At 45.9% G+C, this 25,500-nt stretch overlaps 1 protein-coding gene across 2 annotated transcripts in view; it reads left to right on the forward strand.

Annotated features, from left to right (window-relative positions):
• Positions 1 to 25,500, forward strand: part of CDK5RAP2 (CDK5 regulatory subunit associated protein 2) — an 841,564-nt gene that overhangs the window by 77,149 nt on the left and 738,915 nt on the right. For both annotated transcript variants that reach the window (XM_078642183.1, XM_078642184.1), the window contains exon 7: positions 11,463 to 11,617. In XM_078642183.1, coding sequence (XP_078498309.1) covers positions 11,463 to 11,617 — 155 coding nt within the window. The remainder of the gene's footprint in view (positions 1 to 11,462; positions 11,618 to 25,500) is intronic.

Raw genomic sequence — 25,500 nt, forward strand, 5'->3', positions numbered from 1 at the left:
AATGGAAAGACATTTAGATTTATATATTTGTAAAAGTTCCCTTGGTGGCCTTGATCCAATCTTCTTCGCAAAATTGAGGAGAGCTCCCGTTGCTTTAGTGAATGCCAACGCTCTTGCTTTCACTGCTGGTTTCCAATTACCTTGTCTGTCCATATGAACCCCAAGATAACAGAAAATGTCTGATAATTCAACACACTTATTATCCAAATTTATATTACATGGAGCTCTGAGTTTCCGTGGGCCACAGGACATGGTGAAAGTCTTGGACACATTTATAGATAAACCCCTCTTATTCATGTACTCAGAGAATGTATTTACTGCGTTTTGCAGGCCTCTCTTAGTCTGTGACAAGATAGCCGCATCGTCGGCGTAAAGGAGTATGGGTATGGGTTTTCCTTTAATCACTGGATAGTGATTATACTTCTCTGATAGCAAGGTTCCCACATCATTTATGTACAGATTAAAAAGCAGGGGTGCAAGAATGCACCCCTGCCTTACTCCTCTACGGATAGGGAAGAAATCCGAACATTCGCCTCCCTTGCCGAACCTCACCCGTGCGCCAGCCCCCGAGTAGAGTTCTTTGATAAAGATTATGATCCTGCTATCTAGACCGATATCTTCTAAGATCTGCCACAGGGTGTCATGCCTTACACAATCGAAAGCAGAACTGAGATCTACATATGTTATGTACAAATTAACCTTTTTGGCATGAACATATTTTGACATGATAAGGGCAAGATTTAAACCTTGTTCAATTGTTCCCTTTCCTCTAGTAAAGCCGTACTGCATTGTAGATAGGATATCTTTTTCTTCGAGCCACTCCTGCATCCTGGTAAGGATGATTCTGCCTGCTGTTTTCATTAGGCCATCTAAGAGCGAGATGGGCCTATAGCAGGCAGGATCATTTCTATCCCCTTTTTTGTATATAGGGACCAGGATGGCCTCCTGCCAGGTTTTGATGAATCCGACTTTATTAGAGGAATTAAGGACATTTGTTAAAATTGGGGCCCAAAGATCAGGGAGATTTTTAAAAACATCTAATGGGACCTTGTCTGGTCCTGGCGCTTTTGCCGCTGGACTTTCTTTTAAAGCTCTTTGAACTTCTTCTAGGGTAAAGGAAATATCTATTGGAAAGCTAAAACCCTCTATTACATTTGTAGATCTTGTAGTCATGTGGTCCTCATCAATAGGGACTGAACAGCTATAAAGTTTCTGGAAGTGTTGGACCCATTCCTGTGCTGAGATTGCGTTGTCTATTGAGGGGCCCGCCCGCTCCTGGTAAAATGGAGCGCTCACGGCCTTCCAAAAGGCAACGTTGTCCCTTTTGTTACATGCTTCATGCAGGTTAGCCCACGCTTTTAATTTCAGTTCTTTTTTCCTAAAGCTTAAGGCAAGGCGATAGTTCCGTCTCGCAGTTCTAATCTCTACTCTCGTAGATGAGCTACAGTGCAGGGTATTTTTTAATGCAGTAAGGGCACTTCTGCATTTCTTATCAAACCAGCCGAAAGGACCTTTTTGTTTGTTGGATTGGGTTCTTACAAGGTTATCCTTAATTTTACCTGAGATGTTACCAAAGGATCTAAGGACAGTTAGTGGGTCCTCATCTAGAGATAGACAGATATTAAAATCATCCAGAGAGGAGCTTATCAGGTTTTTATTAAAGGTTTCTGGGATTACCTTTTCCCATTTAATTGTAAACCCATTTTTTTGACCTAAGATCGGGGTAACGTCATAGCAGCTGCCAAGAGGGTGAAGTTGATTGCTAAGTTTAAAATTATAAATAGAAAGGATAGGAAAATGATCGCTCATAGGTGAATCGAGAGTACGCCAATCAATTACCTGAGCTGAATACCGTGCTGAAAATAGGGCAAAATCGATTATTGAGTTGGCTCCTCTTCCATTAAAGGTAGGTGTGAACGGTTTAGATGGAGTACAGAGCTCATTTGTAAAAGCCAAGGAGTAGTGCCCCATGATCCTATTCATCTGATCTCCAAATTTTGTATGACAGAAGTGATGATAAATCATCGCCTCTTCGTCGCCCTCCCAACCGCACACCCCCTTTGTACTCAAGGGACATAAGGAGCAGTTAAAGTCCCCCACCCATATAATTGTCATATCCTCTTTTGATGACTCTTCAATACCATTAAGAGTGGAATCCAGTTTCTTAAGCACGTTTTCCGCTTCCAGAGGTGGGATATTATTATAAAAATTTATGATTAATAGATTTTTCTGAGAACCCCATGTGGAAAGAAGTATTTGAAAATAGTTATCGTCCAGAAGTGTTTTTTGAATCACTGGGCCCGAGGTTATAGATGTATATATAGTTAGACCTCCCTTTGGCCTACCTCTCCTGCTGGCTATAGCTGGGGTAAAGAAAGTTTTATAGCCCAGAATATGGACTGCCTCGGTAGCCCATGTTTCTTGGATCGCGATCACAGGATGAACTGTTGTGATCGCCTGCCATTGTATGTCATCAATCTTTCCTGCTAAACCTGCCACATTCCATGAGACTACAGACATATGGATTTCTGTGCATTCCAAATGGGACGGGATATTTTGAGAGGTATGGGGTGGGTCTATACCCCTATCCTGGGTGCCCAGTTCAGGGATTAAGTTTGCCACCAATAGTAACGATGATTGACTAGATGTTTGGGGATCTACAATGAGTGATTGTAATTGCGGACTGGGTATGGGGGTGGAAGATCCCTGGGTGCATCAGTCTAAGAGATCTGCTCCCATCAGTGCCTGATATCTATTTGATAGGGATAGTGGATAATAGTAATCCTCATGTTGAGGTCTCTGGTGCCTCTGATAATTCCACTGAATAGGTTCCTGCTGGGGCCTAATGGCTACCAGAGACCTAGGGTAAAAGTATGTTAATTCCTGAAGTTGGATACCCAGGTTATCTCTCTCCTGATACCACTCTCTTAGATATTTCATCACTCTATAGTCTTTAAAGTTGATGATTATGACATCCCCACTGATGTCTTTTGGTCTAAGACCCAGCCATTTGGCCCTTCTGACGAGGAGAATATCCCCGTTTATATCTGGTGGCAAAGGACGATTTTTTTTAAGCCAATGTATTATTTTGTTTTTAAGGCTCCCATAGTCCTCAAACTGATTCGGTAGAAGCTCAGGGACCCCGGTCAGGATGGCCACGAATGGGGCTGATTCCGGTGGAAGAGTAATTTGTATCTCTCGTTTTGGTCTAGTTCCTTTGTATGTTTGAGGTGACCCAGTGTTTGTAAATTCTGCCGCATTGGGGTTATTTCTAGAGACTGGAGCGGATGTAGGATTTTTATTAAGATTTTTTGTTGCGGGGTCTGCTCTTTTGGTTTTTTCCCCTATATTATTCGCACCTTCGGATGATTTAATTAAATTGCTGTTATTGGTTTGAGGCTGACCTGATTGCAATTGGGTCGACCTAGATTTTTGAGTTAAGGAGTTGGAGTTTTGTTGATTAGTCCCTGATTTGTCTACAGGTCTAGCAGATTTCTCGGTGGGGGCTGAAGTCGTATTGGGTTTCCTAACTCCTGTGGTCTTGTCTCTCTGATTCACAAGTTGTCTGGTCAGTTCCACATTAGTTTGTGTAGTGACTTCTAATTCACCCAATTTTTCTGTAATAATTTTTAAGCGATGAACTAGGGGTAAAATTAAGGAAGTGACCAAGTGTTCGAACTTCTCTACCAGCTCTTTAATTGGGGCGGTTTGTATTGGTGGATCATTAATGAGGTTTATTTTATTGGTGTTGGGCTTTTCTACTACATTCTTATTGGGTTTACTTGTAGGGACCATTTTCTTACTAGCTTTGGCCCTTCTACCTTGATGTGTTTCTATGTCCCTTTTCCTCTTTCTGGAGTTGGGAGGGTTTTTGGTATTTAAAGCTGTAGTAGGGGAATTGTTTTTCTGCTTTTGCGATGATATATTTTGAGGGCCGCGCTCCTGAGATTGAGTCTCACTCCCTACTAGATCTATAATGGGGGGAGGTGAAGTGGTTTGATCGCGTAACTGAAGGGGGATACTGATATCCCCCAATATTGCTTTGGTAGGAGAGGGATTTTTCGGGGAAATAATTTTATTAACAGCATCTACAGAATCCAGAATATCATCGACCAAAGGAAAGGATAGGGCCGTAGAGTGAAGAGAGGGAAAATCCAGAGGACTAGCCTCCCTTTGTTGGTCTTGGGTGAGTGGATCCAGTAAAATATGAGGAGCACAGGGAAGAGAGACAAAAGAAGGCAAAAGGTATGAATCCTGGGAGATGTTAGTAATATCAGGTAAAATAGTACTGGACAGAGGGGGTAATGTTCCAGCAGGTAGGGATAAACGTTTTTCAGTCTGTTTTATGACTGTTGTCACAGCTCCTATGGTCCTCTGCAGCATGCGATCAATGGCTGTGAGAGTTTGTACAGAGTTTTTCAAAGGTTTTACAGATTTAGCGGGAGGCATGATAGGTGATCCCAATTAGGGCAAGGACTGGTAATCCCCAAACAAAAAGATACTAAGCAGGGCTTACTGGCTCCGATGAAGTAGGCGAGGACCGATGAGTAGATCTAATACCTAGGGCGAAAAGGGGTTGCCCAGCCCGGCCTCCTTCGGCCCCCGAACGGCCACAAAACGGCCCGGTCTTCGCGCGCGCGTCCCGCGTCGCGGGTGATTTGATGGTGTTTATGTGCTTGTGTACTTGCCGGAGGTGGGCGTGTCCGTGGGCGTGTCCGCCGGGGGAAGAGGAACCAGCTGAGCAACCTAGGGATTGCTGGTCCTCGCAGTCCCCCGGCTTGCAGTTCGTAGTTTTTGCCCAAGCCCAAGCCTCTGACCCTAGGACTCCAGCTGGGAGCGCTGGGCTGGCTCTGCCGATTGCAGAGCTCGCTCACACCAGCGAGTCCTTGGGGAGGCGGCAGTCAGGGAAAACGAGCAACGAGCAGCTCCCAGCTTCACACGGACCTTGATTTTCTGCAGGGACAAGTGAGTGGCAAAATCAAAGTTGATGTGACATGAATTGGCCTGTTCCTTTTCATTGCTGACTACGTCATTTGGTCACACTTGTTTTTAAATTATGAAAAACAAAGTTTTTACTCTGGCCATAGTTAGTAAATGCGGAGAAAGACGGAAAAGAGTATCACCGGCTCATAAAAAAAATTGAACTTTCACATTACTAATATGAACTCGGAGCACGCACGTATGGTACCTGTAACCGGAGGACAAAATGTGGAACCCATTACGGCAGCTGCGCGAGCCCAATTTAAACGTAAGCATCCGCTTCCCCCTCCTGCATCACTTCACATGTGCCAGCCCAGCCCTCTCCAAGGGTGCGTTTATTGCCTTGTCTAAAATAACGAGCTGCAGACCTTTCTCCTCGGTTGGGGACCTCCAGCTCCCGGCGCCTCCAGGCTCAGTTCTGATGAAACGCCTGAAAGGGCGCATTCATGCTGCAGGTATAGGCTCACTTGTACATTCCGAAATTCAAACCCTCGATGACGCATGGGATTAGGGGTGCCAAAAGTGTCGTTTACAATACCAATCGCTCAAACTTTCCTAATGCGAAAAGTTAAAAGTATGGGCATTGTAAATCACAAAACAAAAAAATAAAATGTCATTTAGAAAACCAATAGCTCAAACTTTCCTACTGCGAGACCTATTGGCAACGCCAGTGCTTGTTTATAGAAGTGATGACACTTCATGATAATTTTTTATTTTTTCATATTTGTTTATTGAACAGCTTGTAAAATAGGTCCCCTGCAAGGGGCCAGAACGCACATCAAGGATCACTAATAGTGCAAGCATTTTTTGTATTCCCACAGAGCAAAATAACAGTCCTCAGAAGTCCCCACCACCCTCCAACCCATTGTCCCCCGCGGCACTTAAAAGAAAAATACTGTGACACCAACTAACCATCTCATCACATTTGGCAGTATTACAACATATGACAGTCCCAAGAATAGAACAGGAGAAATGGTGCGACCTCTCACACCATATCCAGGCGCACAGCAATCACGAGTGCATGACAATAATGCAACAAGTTAATCCAAATTTATTCATCCTTTATTTGAATGTCATTTTCATCACGAAGTTTGTTTTTAAATCTCAAGTTTTCTCAACAGTCACATGAGAGACGTCTCACAATAGTTACGGTAACCTTTAAGGCTGTAGAAATGCCAACATGCTTTAATCTGAAGCTCGGCGTAACAGTGAGTAATCCTCAAAGTTCATCCAGGTAACCCAATGCATTTCGGGCCATAAGCGGCCCTTCGTCAGGGGTATTCTACGATTTAAAAAAACAAAACAATGTTATAACACCATGTGTTTCAAAACTCAATGCCTATGCAGCTTGTAATTCAAAAGCATTGCGCGCCTCTATCACATGCTTCCTCCACTTCATTAACGTATTCCCGCTAATCGTGGCTAAAAAGCCACTACTAAATCAACATCCACATCCCCATTTTACAGTCCCCCACACTCCACTCCAATTCGAAAGTGCCACATGATTTCAGTACTCGGTTTCATTACGTGCAAACCCTCCAAATCCTAAACTAGAAAAACAGATTTTCAACCAACTGGGTAGTTACCTTTCAACAATTCTTTCCTTCAGCCACACGGGCAAACAGCATCTAAATGTTCACTCTCCGGTCTGTTTAAAAGCACCTGGGTGATCACACCACCCTGCGTGGCTCCTCCTACTCAAAGCTCTGTTAACCCTATATTACCCACGATACTCTCCTTCTACCGTTCAAATGCGCTAATGCATTACTTCACAATAGCCACTGAATTCTCTCTAAGTGTACGCCCCAGTCCCAAGAATAGACACACCTAGTGCATCAAATTACAGCATCTATTGTAAATCAAGGTTTGTAAGACGATATACAGAGAGAGGAACCCAAAAGTCTTTAGGGCGTGAAGTTTCAGGTAAATCCTCAGCATATATCTCAAGTTGCTCTTTGCAATACGGTAAATCTCGGATCCACTTTTTCAATGTTGGGGTGAATCTAGAGCCCCAGCACTGCGCCACCGCTCTCTTAGCTAATAAGGTCGAAACAGCTACCAGTCTTCGGTTGCAGGGTTTAGGATCCTTACCCAGGCCTAATGGGAAAACCCCAGGAGTACAGAGCACGGGGTCCGACACCACATTCGTAAGCATCTTCGTAACCTTAACCCAAAAAATGTATATACCTTTACAATTCCATTCGAGATGCAAGAAGCCTGCATCCCCCTGCCCACAACGAACACAGCAGGAGCCCTCCCGCAGACCAAAACGCAATAATTGCATCGGGGTATAGTATAACTGTTGCAGGCATTTAAAATGGATACTAGTATTTTTGTAAAGTGCACAGCTACCTCCGAAGTGGTGTCCTGGTGCTGAGGGCCTTCGGGAAGATTAAGCGAGCTATTGCCCAGTCACATGGTGCTGGGCTAACCTGCCGGCGCCGGGGATCGAACCGTGAACCCTGTAGTCCGGAGTCGGGCACTCTGACCGCTGCGCCACACCTCTACCATGCGAAGGTTACAATTTGCAGTTAGTCAGCCAGTTAGGGCACAGCAGAACTTCCATATATCCGGTGACAGTGAAGTCCCCAGTAGTGCCACCAATTTGTTATATGAAGGGGAATCGAACTGTTCTCTTTCCTTAAGGAACGCAGTATACAATTTCATGATCAGGCCTGTGCAATCCTGCTAACACCGCCTGCAGTGCTAACAGCGGCTTGGGCTCTGCTGGGTAATTGGGGTAGATGGTCCATATCGCCTGCCGCACGCGAACTTAAGTGAACCAGAGCATCAACCCCCAATCCCTACCACCCTGTTTGTCAGAGAGCGATCTGAACTGGCCTTGCTTATAAAGATCCCCTAATTGTGTTAGTCCCACTGCGCCTAATACCTTAAGGGCAGCAGGCTCTTTTGCAGTAGAAATATCCGGGTGCGCAGCGAGCGGTAACCTTGTGGCGTATAGATACTGCAATTGTGCACGCGTCACAAGTATCTTCCACGCCCATGCCGTGAAAAGAGCGGGGTTGATTTCAGTTCTAGGTCCACCACCCCCACCAGATAAGGCGGTCGCAGCAAGGGCCATTTAAAGGACAGCGTCCGCTTCAAGTGATACGTGCGGCTGGAACTATTATGGGAACAACCAATGATGTGCAAACTGGGCCAGTGCACAGAGATAGTATAAGCGCATATCTGGGGCTTCAAAGCCTTCCCGCTCGAACAGTAATACCAGCACCTCCCAGCTGCATTGAGGCTTCTTGCCACCCCACACGAAGGAAAGCAGTGCTGACTGGAGTGAGTTAAACACCGCAAGAGTGAGGCGGATGGGGATATTAATTAACACACTTCATAATAATTAAGCAATCAAGTACACTTGTGTAGCATTCCCCGAGTTAAGCCACCTTGTTCCTGAATTGGAAGCAATGGAGGGTGCACTTTTTCACAGAGAGGCTTCCGCATGTTGTTTAAAAAAAAAAAGGATTATTAAAATGATGACAAAGCAAAATATGTGTGTTAATTGATACATAAGGTTAGATTTATGTACTTTGCGTTGATGAAGACTAGATTAACCTCAGAAATGTATTATGTAAAGCCAATAATTCTTCAGAGACTGCGCTTTGTTTTTTGCATCACTGCGGGTATGAATGTGGACTACAGATTTATGTAGCACAAACTTAATTAGATGGCAACAAAGTGATGTACACATGGGGAGGAGCATAAACAAGTGCTCACTGTCCGAGAGAAAATGGACAGGGTAAAGTTGAAAGAGGGATGCTTGGGTCAGGGGTCAAAGGATGATATCTATCCATCTATCTATTGGGTTCATTCTTCAGGTACCAAAGATCCCCAGACTCCTTAACACCCAAAATACATTTCTGCTAATGATCCACTAAGAGTTAATTATTTCTGAGCTTATTTTTAATATTGTACTAATTATTGAAGGCTCCATATGTATGGGCTAGGCTTGATCATCTTGCGATCCAGCATATAATGTTAGGAAAAAATTCAGCTTACTTGTCCTTTTTTTTTAATTTAATCCCTGTAATTGCCATCTTTTTTTTTTCAAAGTATCTTTTTATTAAACATAAACAAGTAAAATAACCGTCGCATCAGCACATTTGTTATGTATAAATGACACAATGGCGATTACAGTTAGGAGTCATACATGATTGCGTTGATGATAACTTATCATTGAAAGGGATAATGGTTCCTCCTCTGAGGAGTGTACAGGGGCCACACAAATCCCTCCCCTATAATCGTTCCACTTAGACCATACTGCGGATCACTTCCTGGGGCATCCTCGTGCCACATATACAGTCTTTTCCCTGAACATGCACCAGTCCAGACTCCTTTTCCAGGAGGGCAGAGTTGGAGGAGCTGCCGCCCCCCACAGCTGGGCTATATCTTGTTTGGCCACCATTGCACCAAGCGTAGCCCAGAACCTCTCCATACTTGTAAAATCTTTGGGTCTCCACATATTTAAGAGACCTCTTTTAGCCTCTTGACGGATGGTCTTATGTAGCACTTCTTCCATCACCTCGTGTGTCTCCTGCCAATACTTCTGTATCTGATCACATTCCCATAGTATGTAGAGGAAGGTACCTACGTGTCCACAGCTGCGTCTGCAATCTCCCTCCCCCTCTTCCCCATGTGTACTAATTGGGGCCAAGTGATGTATGTTCTGTGCAATATTTTGAGCTGTACCAACCGCAGAGGTGCCGAGATCGCCACCTCCCGAGGTGAGGCGACCGCCTCCTGTCACTCTTCATCATCAAACTCAAGTCCATCTCTTCCCCCAACTCCCACGCAGTCGGTCAAGAGAATCAGTTTCTTGTATGAAAGGGAGATCGCTTTTTGTGGAAGGTAGCCGTCTAGTAAACAGTCTTCTAATGGTGACGATTCAGGGGGGACTGTGCCTTTTTGTAGGGTCGCGGCGATAGCATGGCGAATCTGCTGGTAGCAGAAGAATTCTGTACCTGAAAGCTCAAATTGCTGCTGGAGCGAGGCAAAAGTGACCATATCACCCTTCACCCAAAGATCTCCCAATCTGGATAAACCGAGCAGGTCCCATTTATCAAAGCCTTTTGTGGTCCCACAGGGGCGTCGCCAATGTGCGCTTTCGATCCCAACCTAAGCTTTTATTAATGGTGTGCCAAATCAGAACAGAGTGTTTGGTGGGGCTAGTGAGAGAGAGTTTCCGGGGGTTTGAATACAAGGCTCTATTTTAATTCCCTCCAGGGAGTAGCCATCTATCCATGGTGAAACCCGGGTCGTCTGGGCTGGCGATAAGTGCAGTGATTGATGGCAGCCAGATAGGAGGCCCAATAATATTTCCAAATGTCAGGGAGACCGATACCTCCGTCGTACCAATTCAGAACTAATTTATTAAGTGCGATTCTGGGCCTCCCCTCCAATAGCAACACTCTCTGCCGCCCTTCGATTTCTCTAAAGTATCGTCCTGGCACCAGGTCTGGGTAATTTTGCTAGGCATATAGCAGACGGGGCAGGGACATCATTTTATATAGTGCAGCTCTGCCCTACAGAGAGAGCGGGAGGGTCCTCCAAATAGCGACATCACTTTTGAGTTGCTGCAAGGGTGGGAATAGGTTCCGCTCGTACCGGAGTTTAGGATCTGCGGTGATAAAGATTCCAAGGTAGTAGAAACCATCTCTCACCGTCTGCATCGGGCAATTTCTGAGCAGTGGAGGAGACTCACCTCCCAGGACATATGAGTGACTTGCTCCAATTAATCGAATAGCCTGAATGTTTGCCAAATGTTGTGAAAATATCCAACACACAGATTAAAGACCTTTTGGGGGAGGCTAGATAATGGTCTACATCGTCAGCATAAAGCAAGAGGGGGTCCTCCCAGTCTTCCGACTACCGCAGTCTGCAAATCATCGGGTCTGCACGGATTCAGGCCGCCAATGGTTCCCGGGAAAGGGCAAACAGCAGGGGGGACAATGGACAACCCTGTCTGGTCCCTCGATGCAGCTGGAATGGGTCTGTTCACTTGTTATGAACTACCACTTGGGCCAAGGGCTCCGAATAGAGATGTCTAACCCATGCTGTAAAGACAGGCCCAAACCCCATTTCGGCAAGGACAGCTAGCAGGTACGGCCACTCTATGGTATCAAAAGCCATGGAGGCGTCTAGCGATATTATGACGGCTGGCTCCTTAATAGTATCAACCCATCCCAGTACTCCATGAACCCTACGTAACTTAAGGGCCATGTTACGGTGCGGCATAAAGCCTGACTGATCCGGGTGGACCAGTGCTGTTATCATCCAAGATATCTGTGTGACCAAGAGTTTGGCAAGGATCTTGGGTTCCGCATTCAGTTGGGAGATGGGTCTGTAACAAGTGGATTTGTTTCTGGGCTTCCCTTCCTTGCCATCTTTGATGATATGTTAATAATTAATTCACTGTCAACGTTGTAGCTGATTTTTTGTGTTGGGTAACTATGTTTGATTTTATATTACAGGATCTAAAAACTGCCCAAACAAATGTGGAAGCTGTCTCTGCATTACTAGAGAACGAGAAAATTCTAAGGATGCATTTGGAACAGAAAATGTCTGAAGTGCCACCTGCCGATGAGTTAAAAACTGACACTGCATCAAGACTGCTTGAAAAGAACAGGTCAGTTCTTTGAACGTGAATCAGTTTATTAACTCAGAGCAGGAAATGTTATGAATTCTCCTGTGGTATCTTGGGCATGCGAAATTCGTACTCTGCGCATGCTCTAAGTACAGATGCACTGAAAGTAGCATGCAGATTGTGGGATGTGTTGACTTGATGGGTCTTGGTGCTTCTTGTTCATTTGATTGATCTAAATGATATCCTGAGCACTCTTGGCTACAGAGTGACTGTGAACAATAAAGTCATAGCGTCTTGAAAAGCTGCACTAGAGCCTGTGTTAGCAAGGTGTAAGAAACGTTTGCACTCAAAACAGCCGCTAAATGAAATGCAGTGACAATGTATTTTATTTCTTGTTTTCAATTGACACATTTACTGAAAATATATGTAGCAGCATTCCACATAGGGTTTTTTATTTTGTAGCCAATGTGGCTAAGGTACTTCATACATTTTGGTTCACATATAACTGAAGTGGTGAAGATGGATTGTTTTTATGAAGGCTTACTTAAATAAATTGACTAAATATTAGACCTTGTATAAAACAGTCAAATTGCACCTCCATCCCCTTCAAATACAACCCTACCTAGGAGCGATCCTCCACCCACAACAGGGGATAATTTACTCCATTACTGCCAAGATACAATCCTTCCAGACACTCATTCCCCTATTGCAACCACATCAACAGGTAACAGTGAGGACAGGCATGCTTCTCCTCAGTATGATAGCTTCATGTATAGCCACAGAACCTCATGCCAGACTCAACATGGGCCCGTTGTAGGAGTGCTTAGAGCACCAGTTGACCAATTGAGGGTCAATTGAAACTACTCGTGTTGGTCTGCTGTCAAGCTTGCTACACCATTCAGTGAGCCCCTCCGGTACAACATTCACTTGTTAGTGGAGTACCTCCCGGGAGTGAACAATGGCTTTGCAGATCTCCTCAGCAGAAGATTTTAACAAGTCCATGAGTGGGAACTTCACCTGCAAGTCCTGCGCCAATACTTCCAGTGTTGGAGTCAACTGCAAATATACCTCCTTGCCACAGCAGAAAACACCATATGCCCAAACTTTGATGCCTGCTATCCACACCCACAGTCCAGGGGGAGCGCAGTATAGAAGAGCTGGTCCAGGATATTTGTCTACTCTTTTTCACCTCTCCCACTGCTTTTGCTTTTGATTCACAAACTTCTGCAGACATCTCTCACCCTCATCCTTGTGGCTCCCACATGGGCATGGCAACGATGGTTCACCACACTCCTAGAACTCTCAGTATTTACCCACGAAATACTCCCGTACAGACAGGACTTTATCACGCAGAACCACTGACAAATCAGAAACATAGACCCCAGGTCCCTCGACCTTGCGATCTGGCTTCTGAAGTCTTAGAATTTGGCTACCTGAATCTCCCACTGTAGTGTATTGATATTCTTAAAGAGACACGCAGGCCTACTCATGCCTGTTATGCTGCTAAATGGAAAAGGTTTTTTCACTACTGTCATTCCAAACACATTGATCCATTAGCAGCCAAAGTTCAAGACATTGTCTGCTACTTATTGTATGTGCATACCTCTGGTTTAGCTTTTACATTTATAAGGTTACACCGAGCTGCAGTAGCTGCATATCTACAAAACAGACAAGACACTTCCCTCTTCAGGATTCCAGTCATCAAAGCATTAATGGAAGAACATAAGAGTCATTCTATCTAGAGTGCCACCAGCTCCAAGTGAAACTTTATTATTGTATTGATAATTTTAATGAGCCCTCCATTTTATCATGGAAGGTAACATTCCTAGTTGCTATCATTTCACTCAGACGTGTCTGTGAGCTTCAGGCATTAACCTTAGATCCTTCCAACTTTGTACCAATGCTAAATTTCTTCCAAAAATTGTTTCTCAATTCCACCTTAATCAATCTATTGACTTGCCTGTCTTTTTTCCCCCAACCTGACTCAGTTGTGAAAAGGGCTCTACATACCGTACACGCAAAATTAGCTCTCTTGTACTATAGCGACAGAACTAAATCATTTAGGAAAACATAACTTCTCTTTGTTGATTTGTCGAAACCACACAAAGGAAGGGCCAACTCTAAGTCAGGCATTTAATGTTGGATTGTCAAATGCATCCAAATGTGCTATGCTAAAGCTAAAAGAACTTTACATATCTCTTGTAGAGCTCACTCCACTCGTAAAAAAGGAGCTTCAATAGGCTCTTTAGGAAATGTACCTATAGCTTCTATATGTAAAGGAACGACATGGTCTAAACCGCATTTAAGAAACATCACTGTGTAGATGTTAGCCCATGAACAAGCTAATGTGGGCCAAGCAGTTCTATGTACACTATTTCAAACAACTGTATCCCTCACAGGTTAGCCACCGCTTATGGAGGACTGCTTTACAGTCTACAGCCACACATGCCTCGAATGGAAAATGTTACTTACCCAGTAAACATCTGTTTGTGGTATGTGGTACTGTAGATTCACATGTGTCCACCCTCCTCCCTGGACACCTGTGTATGTTATAGTTACTTTTATGGGTTATAACAAACTCCTTTAGTATGGCCATTTCACTATACTAGGCTCTGCTTCGCATTCCATCCTCACCCGCTTTGTGGGAAAACAATTGTCAGCTGTAATAAGTATTGTATAAATGCAATTACAATACAATACAATTGAGATTGCTGTGAAGGAGAAGTAGGATTAGATGTAGATGCATTTCTCATCTAGTTCAAGGACCTCTAATTCCATATTTATTTTTTAAATTGTCGTTATTGAACTTTGTATGCAAACAAAGAGAATAGACAGTCGCAGATGATGACCCGTACACAACACTAGGCTTCATAGACTTATTATCAACCCATGGTATTTGAGCCATTCCTCATATTGTCAAAATAGTTGGATCAGTAAATGTGAATCTGACCTGCAGACAGACTAGGTGGTGGGGTGCCCATCGGCCGGTGATCCGGGGGTCGGGGATTGATCAGTAGAGTGTGGAGATATGTGTGGAAGCTTGGCCCGAAATCTCTGGGGCGGGATGTACGGGCTGTAGGTTGGCATAATCTCCCACCAGGCTCTTGCAGCGGCCCATCCTCTCCAGCCAGTCTGAAGGAGTGGGTGATCTGGCACATCCCCAACCTAATGCTATCTCTCTCTTGCCCAGCAGCAGCGCCATAAAAACCTGGCGAATGGTACATTTTGTGTATAGCCCAGTTGGTCCACTAGAGGATCCGGTGTCATAGTGTGTTCGGACATGACAGATATGTGTGTGAATATAGCCAACCAATAGGAAGTTATTTCCAGCAAGACCAGGTTAGATGCGCAAAGTCCGCTCCTGTGGCGTGACATTTTAGGCAGTTATTTGATCTGGAATGATTACATTTGGTAATTCCTACTAGGGAGAGATAATATCGGGGTAGGTACTTAAAGTGTAAGAGCTTGTGTCTGATTAATAGAAATGTTTTTATTTGTGCGCAACAGTAGCTCCATATCTGGTCTTTTTGTGGTATCCCCTGCACTTCCTCCCATGTTCCCCGTACCCATGTGGTAGTATCTTCTCTCAGGGCCATGCATGGATGGTAGAGTCTGGATGTCATGGGGCTACCGTCTGTGACCACCATTGTCAAGGTATGGAAGTCGTCGGCTGTGAGCGGAGAGGAGGGCAAAATAGATTGCAGAGTGTTCTGCCAGCTCCTAAAAATGAAGAGGTCCATGTAGGGGATTTTGCATACTGGTGCAATATCTGTCAGGTGTAAAGCATGGCCGTTGGGGAATAAGTCGCCCATGGTGGACAGGAAGTATCTCCCGAGCATGCGTTTAACTAGTGCCACCCGCATGAGCAGGAGCCACGGGTTGTCTGCGAGGGGGAGAGCGCCTGAATAGAGAGGACCCCCCATCTAATGATTGTCGCTTCTTATGCCATGCACAGCATGTTGTGGAGACCATTTGAATATCCTGAATCTCCCAACAGTATACCCTTGGATAGGATCTGTGAATGTGAAAGACCTTCTAGTTGCACACATTCAGGGAGGATGTATTGAATGCTGGCATCAGGGTGGTACCAACGGTAGGTGTAGGGGCATTAGGTAGGGCCATAGTAAGAGTAGAAATCTGGTACTCCGAGGACCCCACGCTCGCAAAGAAGAGTATGGTGTCCCAATGGATCCTAGGGCAGCCTCCTGCCTATACCAGGCACTGTAGGGTGCTATGTAGTGTACAGAAGAACGTTTACGGAAGCGGAATATTTGTGAATAAATGTAGAAACCTGGGGAGCACCACCATCTTAATTATATCCACTCGACCCGCCATGGAGAGTGGTAGTCTGGGCCATCTGTCCACTTGTATCGTGAGGGATGCCAGAGTCAGGCCGTAGTTGCACTGTAAGATCTGATCTCTGTTTCTGTGAAGATGAATGCCAAGGTATTTGGTGCCGTCTTCTGCCCATTGGAGGGGGGAGTCTGCAGGTAATGCTCAAATGGTATTGGTCAGTGGGAAGAGCTCTGATTTTGTCCAATTAATACGTAGTACTGAGAGGTTTCCAGATCTAGCTATTTCTTGCATAACTGGTGGCATATTATCCTGTGGGTGCCTAATAAAAAGGAGAATATCGCCTGCCTATGGAGAAAGCAATAGGGTACCGTGTGTTAGTTGTAGCTCGCAGTGTGAGTGACGGTCTTGGAGGAAGCAGACCAACGGGTCCATTGCGGCCATGAAAAGAAGAGGGGAAAGTGGGCATCCCTTTCTGGTGTCCCGGAATATGGGGAAGGTGTCTGTAAGTGGAGAAGTGTGGCTCAATGGTTAGAGCGGCAGACCCTGATGCAGAGGTCTGGCCCGGGACCAGGGTTCAATTCCTGCCTTGGCTGGTTTCGGTGGATCTTGGGCTCATAATTCCTCGGACCTGATTGCTCGCCTCGGTGCCTACTCTAAGCATGGGTCCCACGCTGCAACTCTGGGCAATAGCTTGCTTAGTCTCCACAACGGCCCCCTACAGCGCTAGGGATGCCTGGTTGCACCCTGGGGATGCCCAGGAGTGGACATTTCACGGGGAAAATCCAGGAAGGGTTCCCTGGTGGTATGAGTACAGCGCCAGGACACTCAGGAGTATCAGTGCGCTTTACAAGTACGGCTACATTTACATTTACATTTACATTTAAGTACGCCGTTCACCCGCAGATGGGTTGTGGGTCTGGTGTATATAAAATCATAATCAATGCAAGGAAGTGGGGGGTATACCCAGTTTACATAGGAGGGCATGTAAAAACGGCCATTCGAGCGAGTCCAATGCCTTCTCAGCATCTGGCCATTCGAGCGAGTGGAATGTCTTCTCAGCGTCTAATAGAGCAACTGCTGCTGGTGTATTAGCAGAGGCTTTGTTGAGGACTGCAAATATAGTGTGAAGTTTTAGGGAGGTCGACCTATGCGGCACAAAGCCATATTGAGCCGGTTAGATGAAGTGCTCCATCAATAAGGCTAGTCTAGTAGCAAGTATCTCTGCTAGTATTTTGTTGTCTAGGTTTAGCAGGGAAGGGGGTCGATTGGATGCGCAACCACTGAGATCCTTGCCTGGTTATAGCAGTACTGTCAGGACCGCCTTGCGGAACGTAGGTGGTAGCTCCCCTGTATCAAGCGCTTTATTGTATACTGCTAGGAATCACAGGGCTTGCTGTCGTTTAAAAGCTTAATAAAAGGCTCCAGTCAGTCTGTCCATTCCTCTAGCCCGAGGTTTGTCAGCGGGTTGTGCTCTAGTTGAATATGTCCATAGGCAATGTGGCATATTGAGGTCTCCCCCTACCACCATACGTTCTGTCTCAAAACTTTCCATGTGGGCAAGTAAGTCTTAGAAGAAATCAGGGTCGTCTACGTTGGGGGCATAGAGGTTGACTAATAGTACCTTCTTATCTGCTAGGGTGCCTTGTAGCAGTAGGTAGTGGCTGTTCGGTTCAGCGTAGTGGGCATGGTGCAGGAATGGGACGCTTTTATGGATCCGGATGTAGGTGCCCAGAGAATAATAGCGGTGGGAGCCCCATTGCTTAGCAAATACATGATCACTTCAAGGGGATAGGTGGGTCTCCTGTAGAAAAGCGATTTTAATATGATGTCTCTGTAGATAGGAGAGCACCTCCTTGCCTTTTCGCGGGTTGTTGATGCTGCAGATGTTCCATGACATAGCAGAGAATTTTAGACTTTGAGCTGGCATGGATGCTATAAATGTCCTATTGTAGGAGATGGCCTGGTTGAGAGTGTTGTGTAATGGTTTGTGTACATTATTGTGTGGTGCGACATTCTGCAGCAGAAGTCAATTGACTTACTAATACATACTAACAAAATCCCACATACCCTTCCCCCCCACCCACACTAGATTGACTATCATCATAGCGAATCCTTTTTAAACTACTAACGCAAAGAAACAAGAACCTTTCCAATACAAAACAAGCTGTGATCACCATGGGGAGGGGGAGGGGGAGGGGGGCGCGTGACAGCATTTTATCCTTGGTGGCCCATCTGGAATGGGTGCCTACTATACATTGGGTATGCAACTGCTAGGAGTGAGTGACAGCGTGGGACAGCTGCAGTCTTGTGTTCTGTTCAGATGGGGTCCAGGAGCCTGGCACTGCCATCTATGGATTTACAAATCTCTCAGTTCAGAGCTCTTTAATTTTTGTTGTTGTAAGCTGCAGGGGACAAGCTCCCTGAATATTCTGCTCCTGAATTTGCAGACATTGAACGGTGAGATGGGAGGGATTCAGCTCAGATCTCCTTGCAGAAAGCGGCCACGTCTGCAGGAGTGTCCATGATTTGAGGTGAGGTTAAGGAGCTGGGCAGTTGGGAGATCGTGCTTGGGCACTTGACTTACTACATCGTACGCGTCCCTGTGTATAACTCGCCGTTGCTGGGGGTTCAGTGATGTCCCGCAATAGAGTTTCCAGATCACCCTCTCAGCGTGTTCATGGTTCAGTCTTTGTGAGGCCCGCTCTTCCATGACCCACAGTGACTCGCAACGGGCCTTGCTTGCTGTGTTAGACGTCTCCAGCTGGCCCACGTAGCTGCCTGTTGTCGTCGCTGGGGATGGGCCTCCATCGGTGTTTTAGTTGTGTGGCATGTGAGGGGAGCTGGTGCTCCATCAGACGGAATCTGGTGATCTCAGGCTGGCCCGCGGCCCCTGTCACTGCTGGGCCTCTGAGGTGGTGTTGACTACGCCCCGCTTTCCCTCACCATATGTATCCGCCAAGCATCGGATCCCCCTGTCTCTGTTTCTAGGCTTCTCCAGTTTCCCCCCTACCTCATCTCATCCGTGTGGGGTGCCGCAGGCGGTTTTTAAGGCTATTGCAGGCAGATTAGGGCTGCCGATGTCGGAGCCTCACATAGATGTGGCCATTTTAGTGGCAGGCGCGGGCACATCCCCTCTAACTCAATATGACGACATATAACTGTAATTTATTATGGCCTAACTTAGTAGCATCCTTTATAATTCTCTCTGCTTACACAGGTAGCATCCCTTAAATCTCGCTTAGTGAGTGAAGTCAACAAGTACACAAATAAAGATTCATATCTCAAATCTAAATGTTAAGAAGGGAGATCGAAATGTCTAAAAAGTATTATTTGCATTTATTTATGTATTTATCAATTAGAGTAGTGGAAATACACAGTGTGAGACAGGCAAAGAGTCAGAATGCGTTTTCACATTGGTTAACGAATAAGGACAAGTTACAAAGTGATGATGCACTGGGTGACATTCTACATTACATATTCAGCTCTCTCAACAGTGCAGCTCACTCCTCCTGCTTAGGGGCTGCACGGCAATATAAACCTCCACTGGTAGTACATCACGTCTGCAAGTTAATTCATGTGGTCAGTTATGTACCCAACTGACCTCAAATATCTCGGCCATGGGTAAAATGGAGCATACACCCTCAAAAACACATCACACAATGTTAGATCTTTAAACCATTTCTCACTGAGGTGGTTGTCTCCTCCCAATCATGGCAACTCTACATTTTCCCATCACCATTGCGATTGCTACCAGTTTCCTTTATGCTTCAGGACAGTTTATCACATATCCTAAAAGTGCCTTGATTAAGGTTCTCTCTGGGCTATTTCGGTCATATTATTTACTGCCTCTACAACGTGCGATCAGAATGAACCAATTGGGGAACAGTGCCAGGCCAGGTACATGAGATATGGCTGTAGGGTTGCACACCAGCAGCACTGTGGACTCTCAATCATACCAAGGCTGTAGTGTGCTCTGTGTGAATTTAAAATGTATTAATCTATATCTCTCATTATCGGAGACCTCTTTTGACTGCAAAAAGCCCATTTGGCCTCTGATATCTCAAAGCTGTTTCTGCTATGCATGTTTTCTGTGACTATATATTCATTGCAGTGTTATAGATTGTTGTGTTCAGCCTGAATGGGAATGTGATCAGCCTGACTGGGTATGGGCTTGTCAGGCAAGTAGCTTCTACCCTGCAGGGTCATGTGGCAGAGACGGGAATAGATCATCAATGGAATGCCGCAATATGGTATGTCCATACATCTCATGAGGTGCCAGCAATATCACCTACTTATTCCTGATATTTCTTAAGTTTCTTATTTGTAAATAAATCATTCATCTGGTGGATCTGCCTGCTGTGTAGTTGCTGCTTTATCACTCATAGTTCACACATGACTTCTAAATGAGTTATTGATCAGTGGCATTGTAGGTGAAGAATTGTCCGCCACAACAGATACTGTGGACAGTCTTGCCAAAGCCCATGCTGTACATTTAACTGTATCTATCTCTTCATTGGGTCTTTAGAGCTTTTACAATAAAGCGATATTCGGAGGCACTTGGCCTTCTAATCCTTATTTAAGGTTCTTCTTTACTGAAGGCGATGAGGGCACAATAACCGTGCGCACTGGTGAATTCTTCATATCATCATCCCATTATGGGGAAATTCTTATTCAATTCAATTTCAAATCTTTATTTGGATCACAAGATCATAAAAGATATACAAATAGCTGCTTTTGGTTAAAATTCAAATTACAAGTAGTCCATTAATATTAAAAGCATTAAAGATTTAAGAAGTAAGTCAAAGGGTGGCAGTTTTCAGGATTCTCCAGCCATCTTAATCAGTCGATTTCGGGTGTACCACATCGCAGTTAGAAATTTTGCCACAGCAAACACAATTGGCGGAGATAAGTCTGTCTTTAGGATTCTATACGCAGGTAAAAATGTTCTAAAACCCACGTTTTTGAGGAGGGGGACCAGCCAGAATTTCCTGCTTCTCTGGTAGGCTCGGCAAAAGAAAATCACGTGAGCCTCATTCTCCTTTGTGTGGTCGCATGCCGGGCACTTCTCTGTGGGCGGCCGTCGTGACCATACTTTGGTGAAAGACATTAAAGGAAGGGTCCCGTATCTCCATTGCAGGAATAATTTCCTAGTTAGAGCAGGGGTCATGCCATCCAGAACACTTTCCAGGCTGTAGGAGTCTTTAATTTTAATGAAACAATGTGACAGAGAACCCTCGCGCGCACCGTCCAGAGCTCGAGAAAGCATTTTATCATAATATACCCTGGACAGCGCTTTCCTTGGAATCCTGATGGATGTACTTCCCGGGTCTGACCATAGGTCCGATAATCCGAGAGACTCACAGGTTGTCTTAATATATTTTAGCCAAGGGATCTTAGTGGCGTTGGGTAGGGATAAAAATTCCTGCAACTCAGATCTATAGTGGAGAAGATCTTGGCTACTCCAAATGCGTCACCAAAATGTTAATGGCCTGAGCCCTAGTTCCTCCGTAATAGGCCTCACTCCCAGGTCCAGTCTCAAGGGCAACAGTGGGGTACTTGGTGGAAGAGCAGTCAGCTGCCTCAAAAATTTATTCTCTGTGATTAACAAAGAGGACGATGGAATGTGGCCCCACATCTCTCCCCCGTAAGTAGCACCCCCGTGCCTGTGCTTTGTAAATTTGGATAGCAGGACTGAGAGGGCGGTGTGATGACTTAGTCGCAATTCTCATAATACCACCTGCCTTCTGGGCCAATTTCATGTTTGCCTTTATCTGGTGTTTCACCCACGTGAGATTTTGGTTAAGTGTTATACCCAAATACTCTATAGTGTGAACCCTTTCCAAGCGCACTGTGCCGAGGAGGGGGTTTGGGCGCTTGAAGGGCGTGGGGTTTAGGATCATGAAATTTGTTTTCTGCGGGTTAATTTCAAGTCCTCTTTCCGTGCAGAATTCCAGAAAGCCGTCTAACACCCGCTGTATGCCCATCGGGGATTTGGACAGCAGCAGGGTGTCATCCGCAAACATAATTGCGGGCACCCTGCTGCCTGTGAGTTTTGGGGCGTCGGTGTTTGCAATCCCCACCAGGTGCGCGATTACCCCGTTCACAAAGAGGCAGAACAGGGTCGGTGCGAGCACACAGCCCTGTCTCACCCCTCTGCGAACGGGGAATCTTTTAGTTAAATTGCCACTTCTCCCGCACCTGACGCGTGCAAAGTTGTTGTGATGTAGTCTTACCAAGATTGCGAGAATGTCATTGGGAACGCCTAGCTCTTCCATTACCCTCCACAGTTTTGTTCTTGGCACCAGATCGAAGGCGGCACGTAGGTCCACAAAAACCGTGTACAAGGTGCCGCCCTCGATCAATGCAGTCTTCCAGTACATGGGGTTTAGTCTGAACAATTGATCAATTGTGGAGACCCCACTCCTGAAACCTGCCTGATATGGGCTCAGGGTATCTGTTTCCTCGAGCCAGTTCTGCAATCGGTCCAAGATCAGCCTACCGAACAACTTCTGGGATACGTCGATAAGGCTTATTGGACGATAGTTGGCTGGGAGGAGAGGGGAACCCTTTTTATATATTGGGACCACCTCTGCGCCCAGCCAAGTATCCGGGACGTCCATTCCCCTGAGGATTGCATTAAATATTAACAGGAGATAGGGAGCCCATATCCCTGGCTCCTGCTTGAAGAGATCTCCAGGCACTCCATCGAGCCCCGGTGCTTTACCTGCAGCCAGGCCCGCAATTGCTGCCTGGACTTCCTTTTCTGTAAAGGGTTCACCCTCCTCGCCACTAACTAGAGTGCGGTAGGATGTAGACACAGCCGCGTCCTCTATTGCGTATAGGGACTGGAAGTGATTTTGCCAAACGCTCGGGGCAATGTTGGATTCAGTAGCCGACGGCAGGTCTTCTGACTCGTTGTTGACTAACCGCCAAAATTTACAAGAATCTTTGGTGGCTAATGCCCCAGAGAGTTCCTCCCAATATTGTTGGTCCCACTCGGCCTTGGCATTTACCAGTAGTGTCTTATATGCCCGTCTTCTGGCTTGTATCTCCTCCCTACAACTACGCGCCTTGATGGCGAGTAGGAGTTCACGTTTCGAGTCCCGGCATGTGGCATTATGGCGAGTAGGAGTTCACGTTTCGAGTCCCGGCATGTGGCATTATACCATCCCACTGGATCTAGCAGTGCCGTTTGAAAAGAGATCAGACTCCATGGTGCTTATTACTTCACCATGGGTTTGCCATAACTGGTCTCTATTTTTCACATTCCCCAGATCTGCACCCAGATCAAAAGCTTTTTCCAACACAGGGGTGATTCTAGCGTAAAGCCTGGGTAACTTATCGCCACTTGTAACCAGTTTCCCCCACCTGACTCTTCTCCTGTTGTTCTCCACGAGTAACCCTGTCTTTGGACTTTCTTTGTCCTGTCCCAAGTCCTCGATGCCTGGTATGGCATATTCAAGTTCGAGGGCGTTGTGATCGCTGTCCCCTCTGTCCAGTACCCTGAAATCGATAATTCGTTGCCAACAGGACAATTGGACTAAGACGTAATCTAATCTAGATTCCCTTCCTACTTTATTGTAGGTACATTTGCTTGGGGTGTCTGATTTAGTGCGCCCATTACAAGCCCTGCGACCATGGTTAAGGGTAAGTGCGGTGATCTGCAGTGCGAGGGAGGTCCAGGCTCTTGGAGGAGGTGCCACCGTAGCAGGTATCAGCCATCTTGAATCCTCCTCTTTGGAGGGTCCATCAAGAAGGCCGGGCAGTGGCTCGTAGTGCGAGTTCAAATCCACTCCAACCACATATGGGAGGTCTCTTGGAATTTCACTCAGGAAAGCCGAGAGTTCCTCAATGGTTTTAGATTCGCGTTGCAGAACTACAGGTCGCGAATAGACGTTTATAGTCCTCAACTTGGTAGAGTTTGGCCATTCTAGAAGAACCGGTAAGATGTCTTCTGAGTCAACTAGTAATTGCCTAGCCTGGCAGCCTAGATGAGAGGCCACCCAAGTTGCCAACCCTCCTGATGGACGTCCCCTAGCCCCCCATTTAGCAGGTTTTGAGAACACTGCAAACCCCAGGTGTGTATGTTCCTCTCTTGCCCAAGTTTCCTGAAAGAGGCAGATACTTTTTGAATTAACAAAGGAAGCCCACTCTGGACAATCCGTTTTATTTCCCAGCCCGGCTATATTCTATGAAATCAAATTAAAGAATGGAGGTCCTAGGGGTGGTAGAGCTTTTGTGGCGAGGTTTGCCGTTAGATCTTGTGGCAGGTCCTCGTAACCGGGCCCTGGTTTTCTACCCTTGCCCAGTGTGTCAGTTGTGGGTAGACCGAGATCTCGGGACAACGTAAGATCATTAGACGCAGTTATCCCCTCTCGTAAAGGTTGAGGTTGTTCACAGGGGGTGATTCTATCCTCTGAATCGTCTGATGAGTGGAATTGATGCAGGTCCCTAACTATGGGCTTAAGCAGTCAATCAACCATTTCGAGGCTGCTATACCTATTTGAGGTCTGGAGGTAAGCTGGCTGGTGAATTCTATAGGGTCCCGGGACTCCTCTAGGTCTTCCCCCCCTTCCGCCCCTCCTCCTAGTGCTAATCTCCCATCCCTCTTCATCGCCATATTGGGGTAAATATTCGGGGGCCGTACTCCTGTCGAAGTAGGTGTCCCTCCACCCATCACGATCTCTCTCCCACTCTTCTAATGATTCTTGATGGTATCCCCATCTTTGATCTTCTGAATGCTACATGTTCGATGGGTAGAAGAATGAGAGAGGGAGAGGCTGGATTTGGCTCACTTGGTCTTCAAGGGTCCAGCTACAGATGTAAGAGGCTGTCCTGTGTTCTCTAAAACTAACCACCACACAGTCGCCTCGTGTTGCCAACCCAGGTAGTTCGTCTCACCATAAGAACATCACTAGTTGTACCTTGCGGGAGAGGTCGATATATGGACAACCAGTTAATGACTTTGTTCCTAAGGGAGGTGGTCGTCTCTGTGGCAGCGGGTTTTATCTCGGGTACTCCCACCAGGATGACTGTGTAGGGAGAGGCTTCTGGTGGTAGCTTCATTGGTTTAATTTTACGAGGATTGTTTGGAATGTTATCTCTGGGTTTGGGGTCACTTTGCGGTTTGTCCGATGAAGAAGCGGCAATAAATTTGGAATGTTTAGTTGTAGTTGGGGGGGATGCGATGAAGGCTGGGTTAGTGTGGGCAAGGTTGTTTTATTTGTTATAGGCTGGGGTTGCGGGGTCATGGTTTTATTGGATTTGTGTTGTGTGTTTTGGGAGTTAGCTGTGTCTTTTTTCACAATACCCTTGTTGTGGTTTGGTTCCATCCCCCTTTTAGCTCCCTTGGTTTCTATTTTCAGGCTATCAGCCAGCTGGGCTGTAGATTTTTCGATATTGACCAGTCTGGCTTCAATTTTAATCAGCCGGGCTTCAAGGGGGGCTAGAAAAAAAAAGAGAGCCTATATCTGTGAGTGTTATATCCTCACTAGATGAATCCAATAAAAAATTAATGGGGTGAGAGGAAGTACCCTTTGGTGCGGTGAGTACTGAAGGAGCCTCCGCACTAGTCTTGGAGAGTTGGCCAAGGGTGTTGCTGCCAGAAATTACAGCATCTTTTGCGGGGG

The sequence above is a fragment of the Lissotriton helveticus genome, chromosome 5_1, assembly GCF_964261635.1.
Source record: "Lissotriton helveticus chromosome 5_1, aLisHel1.1, whole genome shotgun sequence".
Classification (NCBI taxonomy): Eukaryota; Metazoa; Chordata; class Amphibia; order Caudata; family Salamandridae; genus Lissotriton; species Lissotriton helveticus.